Consider the following 7500-nt stretch of genomic DNA (forward strand, 5'->3'; position numbering starts at 1 on the left):
GGCTACATCTTTGGGGAGTTGTCATACTCAGCACGCGCCCAATTGGGAGAAAGGACCACTGGTGCAGAAGATGTAAAACTTTGCGTTACCGTCTGTTTGCTGCTATTGTTGACTAAAGATGACCGTAACCTACACCAGTAAGGTCGCCAATGCCTCGTTTTTTGGCTTTCATAGACTTTTATTGCGATGGAGAGGCAGCATCTACAAATTGCTGTATCGGGAGTTCCTCGTTTTTGCACTTTTATATACCATATTAAGTATCATATACAGGTAATTAAATATTTATTCTTACCAAATCGAGTTGTTTATTCATTCATTCCTGTGATTTGTGTTTAAACTATTACTATAACGATCTCTTTTTCTAATTCTTGGCTACTACACACAATAGCTATGGTAAGCTAATCCTGATAATAGATGCACAGAACAAGTAACTGGAATGCTAGTTACCAGTTTTTTTTGCCTCGTGGTAATGCAGTTGTAGCCTATATGAAAACCTCTCCTGATGACCTTGACTCCAAGACTATTAATGGCCAATGACCTAAAAGCTGCCTTCAATGATAATTCTCTGATTTCTAGTTTTCTATAGAGGAGCTGTAAGAGATAGACCTAGAGGGGTGGGCAAACTGCGGCCCGCGGGCCGGATCCGGCCCCCCAAGCACTTTCATCCGGCCCGCCGAGCATTTCATTTGGTTATCAGGCTGCTCGCTATTTTTTTCCTGCGATAGAGACGACGTTGGTTAGCTTTACTGCAAACTGCTTTTCACTCTCCTTAGAGAACGTTTACAATGTCAATGTCAAAACATCATGTTAAATAGAAATAACATCATGTTAAATTAAGTTAACTCTTAGTTATCTCCTTTGCAGCAGATCTAACGTGAACATTATGCGTTCCATTTAATTGGGAACTCGTCTGCACTCACGAGAGGGAGAGAGAGCCGCAGGTTCCAGCTGGCTTGTCATTGTTGATAATTGATATATCCTTCTTATAAGAAACTTTTAAAAGGAAATCATGAAGGCAACAGTAGTTCCCACTACTGGCCATTTAAAAACTTTATACATTGTTAAACAGCATAAAATTGGGGGGAGGGGGGGCCTTGTGGCCCTTGAGCCAAAAAGTTTGGCCACCCCTGACCTAGATGCATTATGCATTTTCACAATTGCACAATTACATTACTGTAGGCTATAACTTGAAGTGAATAATTGCACAGGTCTACCATAACATTGTTCAACCTGAAAACCTAGGACAATTACTATTGTCATATTCTTTCGAGTATGTAACATCTCGATTTGCATTACAACTATTTATTTTAAGCTGGTGCAGGTGAAGAGGGGGTCAAGACCTACGATATTATATATATAAATTGAGATACAATAAAACTGAATGTGAACAGAAGAAGGCTAGCCCAAACTTGCGCTAACACTGATTATTTTAAAACCTTTAAAAATCGTCACTTAAAAAACTGCAAGAATTCAGAATGACGAGTGTAATACTTTGTTCATCCCTAGGCTAGTCCTGACGAGTGTAATACTTTGTTCATCCCTAGGCTAGTCCTGACGAGTGTAATACTTTGTTCATCCCTAGGCTAGTCCTGACGAGTGTAATACTTTGTTCATCCCTAGGCTAGTCCTGACGAGTGTAATACTTTGTTCATCCCTAGGCTAGTCCTGACGAGTGTAATACTTTGTTCATCCCTAGGCTAGTCCTGACGAGTGTAATACTTTGTTCATCCCTAGGCTAGTCCTGACCGAGTCCCAGAAGCGGTTCTTTGAAAAGGTGTCGATATACTGCGATAAATACGCAGAACAGATCCCAGTCACGTTTGTCCTGGGTAAGTACAACTGGCTACTCTTGAAGTGGGAAACATACTCCTGGGTAAGCACAACTGGCTACTCTTGAAGTGGGAAACATACTCCTGGTTGACTAGCAAAGATATAGTCCACATTGCAGCTCAGCGTGGAGAGATCCTGGCCTAGAACTGAGACTGTGACACGGGCGTAGCTGCAGCTAGCAAGATCAGGTCAGCTCAGGTTCAGTGCAGGTTCAGTGCAGAGGGGTTTTGTCAGTGTAGTGCAGGTTCAGTGCAGAGGGTTTTTGTCAGTGCAGTGCAGGTTCAGTGCAGAGGGGTTTTGTCAGTGCAGTGCAGGTTCAGTGCAGAGGGGTTTTGTCAGTGCAGTGCAGGTTCAGTGCAGAGGGGTTTTGTCAGTGCAGTGCAGGTTCAGTGCAGAGGGGTTTTGTCAGTGTAGTGCAGGTTCAGTGCAGAGGGTTTTTGTCAGTGCAGTGCAGGTTCAGTGCAGAGGGGTTTTGTCAGTGCAGTGCAGGTTCAGTGCAGAGGGGTTTTGTCAGTGCAGTGCAGGTTCAGTGCAGAGGGGTTTTGTCAGTGCAGTGCAGGTTCAGTGCAGAGGGGTTTTGTCAGTGCAGTGCAGGTTCAGTGCAGAGGGGTTTTGTCAGTGCAGTGCAGGTTCAGTGCAGAGGGGTTTTGTCAGTGCAGTGCAGGTTCTAATCCAGTTCACTTTTCTGTCAAATTCAGCAAATGATTTCTCATGGTACTAGCTGTCCATTTGGCCCACGCGCTCACATAAACTCTGGTGTTCGTACATAACGAGAAACAAAGTGGCTTGGATGCATACAAAACAACGAACACGTTGCTTCAAAAGCACGAAAGCCTGGAGTGTAATTTGATTTCAAACATAAACCTTTTATACAGAATTGTGGACTGTACCTTTAAATCCCTGCCCCAGCCAGTCAGTGACAAGGTGATGCATTGGATCTCCACACACACATGCCACACACACATGCCAGGCATCACAGCGCTGCTGTTTAACTCCATTCTGAGCCCTTTTAACCCTTAGAACCCGATTGACGCAAAGTGCGTCAAAAAACACACCCTTTCTTCTCTGTTACATTGCTCCAGAACAGTTCATCGCAGCGAGATGAAACCTTTATTGAACGACAGAGCAGAAGTGGGGCTTTCCAACGAGACTACACACTTGTCTGTACGATCAAGTATGAAAATTAAAAAAAATCATGAAATTAAATCAAATTGCATCATATTTACAGTCTATACTTCTCTGCATTCACCTGCACACACATTACTCTAGTTTGAATTACTCGCGAACCCGTGATCGCATCGATATGGCAAGCATATCAGATGAAAGAGGGGGCACAGGGCTATCCATTGGTACCATGTTTATCGATCCTTCTGGCTTATAAAATCAGACAAAGTGACTGCAAAATAATGTCATGTACACAAACCAACGCTGCACACTCATTACTCTCGTTTGAATTACTCGCGGACCCGTGATCGCATAGATATGCCACGCATGTCAGATGAAAGAGGAGACTCAGAGCTATCATTTGATACCAAGTACATCCTTCTGGGTTATAAAACAGACGAAGTGACAGCAAAATAATAACTTCATATAGCTGGACTTACCCCACGTTTTTGTCTGTTCTTGTGGCAAAGCATGTTTATAATCCAATGCTATCATGTGTTTCTCTATGGCAAAGCATGTTCATATTCCGGTTTTGAGATCCTAGCAAATTCCTGCATGGCATCCAATTCAAGGCTCACATTGCATCCCAATTTGTTCAACAAATAAACACCTTTTTTGCCTTTACTTTGTTCATGGCAATGCAGTAAAGAGTTGAGAATTATTATGACTGCATACACACAGGCACGCAGGCTAACACGCAACCTCGGGTCAAGTCAGGTCAGATCAGTTCGTGTCACAGATATGGAGCGCAGAAAGGTCATTTTTCATCACTAAATAAAAAATGGCATTTTATTTCCGTAAATCACACAGCAAATATTTCTGTAAATTGCTCAGCCCCAGAGTATCCCTCCAACATGGCAATTATATTGCCCGATTCAGGACAGTCTGCCCTACACACACATGAAATGCATGTAGAGCTGTGAGCTTGCAATGGTGAGATACATGTCGAAATATAAGAATTTTTATAATACACTTTTTATATTTTAATTCTTTAAAAATCAAAATAAAATCAATGCTAGTATTAATACATGAAATGATGGCAGATCTGAATAGCCTAAACTCTCCTGAAAAAAACAATATATAATATATGTGTGTGGCACTTACAATGACCAGAATAAATCCTTATGAATAAAGGTAGTGAAAATGCCCTAAAAACAGCTTAGGGTTCTAAGGGGTAAGAGAGAGGGGGATTGTAAATGATTCACAGTTCATACCTGTGAGCTGAGTTATTTACTGTATGTATTTGTTTCTCAGTTAAGAATTTATTCATCTCTGTTTTCAACCCTGTTTCCAAGAAAGTTGGGCCACTGTGAAATGTAAATGAAAACAGAATGCTATGATTTGTAAATCATGTAAACCCCTATATTTAATTGAGAATTTGATGCCAGCAACAAGTTTCAAAAAAGTTGAGACAGGGGCATGTTTACTATTGCATCGCGTCACCTTTTCATTTAACAGCAGTCTGTAAACATTTAGCCACTGAGGGGACCAGTTGCTGGAGTGTTCAGAATGAAATGCTGCCCCATTCTTGCCCAATGCTGCCCCATTCTTGCCCAATGTAGGATTTCAGATGCTTAGCAGTCTGGTATCTTTGTCATGTTTTCTATTTCATAGTGCACCAAATGCAACAGGTCCTGATTCAGCAGACTCTTCCATGCTGTTCTTATGTGTGCAGAAAGCAGTTTTGCGTTCTCTTCCTAAAACATTCAAGGCCCTCCCTGAACAAGATGTTGTCTATGTGGCAGCATATAACCTGAATATACCATTCAGCACTTCAGCATTAATTCTGCATTTGTAGATGGGCAAGCAGCCCGTACCGAGCCTGGTCGTTACCATCCTGACCAAAATTAGATTTCGGTCTCGCACGTATGCATGACGAAGAGAAACATAGTCACAGGCGGTAAGGACCAGGCTAGCCCGTACCACAGCTGTATCATGATTTTGAACCTTGCACTGTTAACAAGCTGGCTGGCCCCACTCCTCTTTAGCTTGGAGGATGCAGAGTTCATGATTTGCAAGAAGAATTTCAAATGTTGATTGGTCTCGCTTGGACCAAGACCAGATGTTGGTATTTCTGGTCATCACGTGTAAATAGTGTTTCTGCTTTGCATGGTAATGTTTTGACCAGCATTTGTGGATGGAGCGTCAAACTGTGACCATAGACAAGGGTTGTCTGAAGATTTCCTGAGCCTATGCAGTGATTTTCAGTGCAGAAATAGGTCTGCCTTACATGCAGTGCCACCATACGCCCCGAGATCGCGGGTGTCTGAATACTTTAATGATGTTATGTACTATGAAATAATCCCTTTACGTTAAGTAGTATTATTATTATATTGTTGCATTATTAGATTATCAAAAGTGAAACCAACACAATCTAATCTTTTACTGGAAGTCACCAAATTAATTATTACTAATAATAAGTGTGTGTGTGTGTGTGTCTGAGAGAGACAGAGTGAGAAGGAAAGAGAGAGAGAGAGAATGAGAGACAGGGAGAGAAAACAGATGGACAGATGATAGCTGATGCCATTTAGTCGTTAAATAAACCCTTAGTTCTGTACATAGAGCATATGCAATAAAACAATAAATGAGATAACAAAATATGGATTCAAGAATAACATGATACAGTTGGCTTGTCTCGTGGCCTGTCTGTGAGACCTATAATGGCTTTGGAATACTTCAATTGGTACCTTCGCATGAAATACTATGATGTCATAGCATCTCATATAATCTCAGTTTCCTGTCACCTTCCCTCTATATATCTTAGTCATCTTAACATTGTAAAGATGACTCAGCATTTTGCAGTTAAATAAGCAGGATGTTTGAAATGACAACAAGACCACTGACAATCGATCAGCAGAAAAGAACAATCCCTTAGTAACCATGGAGATATTGCCAGCCTACTCATATTACTGTGGTCTAATCATTATGGTCTGCTGCTGTTGCGTTCAGAGTGATGATCTAACACTTCCTGCTGTTTCTTCAGGGTTCTATGTAACACTGGTGGTGAACCGCTGGTGGAACCAGTACCAGAACCTTCCGTGGCCGGACCGGCTGATGTTCCTGATCTCCAGCTGCGTGCAGGGCCGTGACGAGCATGGGCGTCTGCTGCGGCGAACGCTGATGCGCTACGTCAACCTCACCTCGCTGCTCATCTTCCGCTCCGTCAGCACCGCCGTCTGCAAACGCTTCCCCACCATCGACCACGTGGTGGAGGCAGGTACGCAACCAACATGCACACACACACACACACACACACACACACACACACACACACACGCACACACACACACGTGGTGGAGGCAGGTACGCAACCCAGCGACAACTCTGAGATACACACGTACAACATGCACACACACACACACACACACACACACACACACACACACACGTGGTGGAGGCAGGTACGCAACCCAGCGACAACTCTGAGATACACACGTACAACATGCATACACACACACACATACACACACACACACACATGTAGTGCTGGGCGGTATGACCAAAAATGTATATCACGGTATTTTTCAAAATTGCTGCAGTACATTGACTAAGGATGGTCTATTGGTCATCATGGTCAAGAATAACTCCACACTAGTGGTAATGCAGTTTTGCATGGCCCCAGAAAATGATGCTGTTTACAAAGAGCCACTCATGATTCTAATGAAGAATCTAATCAGAATGCAAAGACAATTGCAGTCAAAATACAGAACTTTTACTGTGCAAATTTCACAAGTACATCTTGCATAAAACCAATACAAAAAGTAGTGCAACTTGCAATAATTATACTTTTTCGAAAATGATACAATTTAAAATAAAACCTCTCTGTTAATATGCTTACTCTGTCAAATAGGCCTATCAGACATATTGTTATTGTGTGGTTTACATGACGTTAGTGGTAGGCTAACGTTAACTTCATGTGGATGTGGATGTCTTGTTAGCCTGCCATGAGCTTCGGTTCGGTTCGCTAGACAAAACATTAACAAAAAAGTTTGTTTTGGTGCACTGATGACAGTCAGGATCATTTCTAACTAGCCAGCTAGTATTGCTCGGTGCATGTCTATAACATGCTTGACTTGCTACCTGGATAATTTCAGCGAATATTCTTAAGGTGAGATGAATGATAAGATCAGTAAACTTCACTGTGTTCGGTGGGTTGCTAACTAACGACATCACCTACTACTAGCCAGCTAGTTACAGCTGTTGAACAATCTCAATAGAATTTTCGTGACGGTAGGCTAAATCTTTTTCAATGCAGTATCCCTTAACGTTTTTCCTTAACTAAAGAAACAATTTAAGGTATTATTCTGTGCAACACCCTTAAATAAACCCCTTACCTAAGGAGAAATTAAGCCTTAAGGGTCATACTTAAGGGGAAAAACTTAAGGTGTTTTGTGTTTACCCTCACAGTGGCACCATGCGTGCGTGTGAAAAAAGTCCCGTCTAGGGTTGGGTATCGTTTGGGTTTTATCCGATACCGGTGCTAAATCGATACTTTTAAAACGGTGC

General features: G+C 42.1%; 1 protein-coding gene across 1 annotated transcript in view; it reads left to right on the forward strand.

Annotated features, from left to right (window-relative positions):
• Positions 1-100: 100 nt before the first annotated feature.
• The window catches only part of LOC143142700 (bestrophin-3-like), a 38053-nt gene continuing 30653 nt past the window's right edge, over positions 101-7500 (forward strand). The window contains exons 1-3 of the mRNA XM_076303774.1: positions 101-270; positions 1735-1829; positions 5978-6211. Of these exons, the coding sequence (XP_076159889.1) occupies positions 119-270; positions 1735-1829; positions 5978-6211 (481 nt within the window). The 5' untranslated portion in view covers positions 101-118. The remainder of the gene's footprint in view (positions 271-1734; positions 1830-5977; positions 6212-7500) is intronic.

The sequence above is a fragment of the Alosa pseudoharengus genome, unplaced genomic scaffold (genome assembly GCF_046254945.1).
Source record: "Alosa pseudoharengus isolate Yale_2024_CS ecotype anadromous, Long Island Sound unplaced genomic scaffold, YU_APseudo_1.1 YU_APseudo_1.1_scf_24, whole genome shotgun sequence".
In the NCBI taxonomy this organism is placed as follows: Eukaryota; Metazoa; Chordata; class Actinopteri; order Clupeiformes; family Clupeidae; genus Alosa; species Alosa pseudoharengus.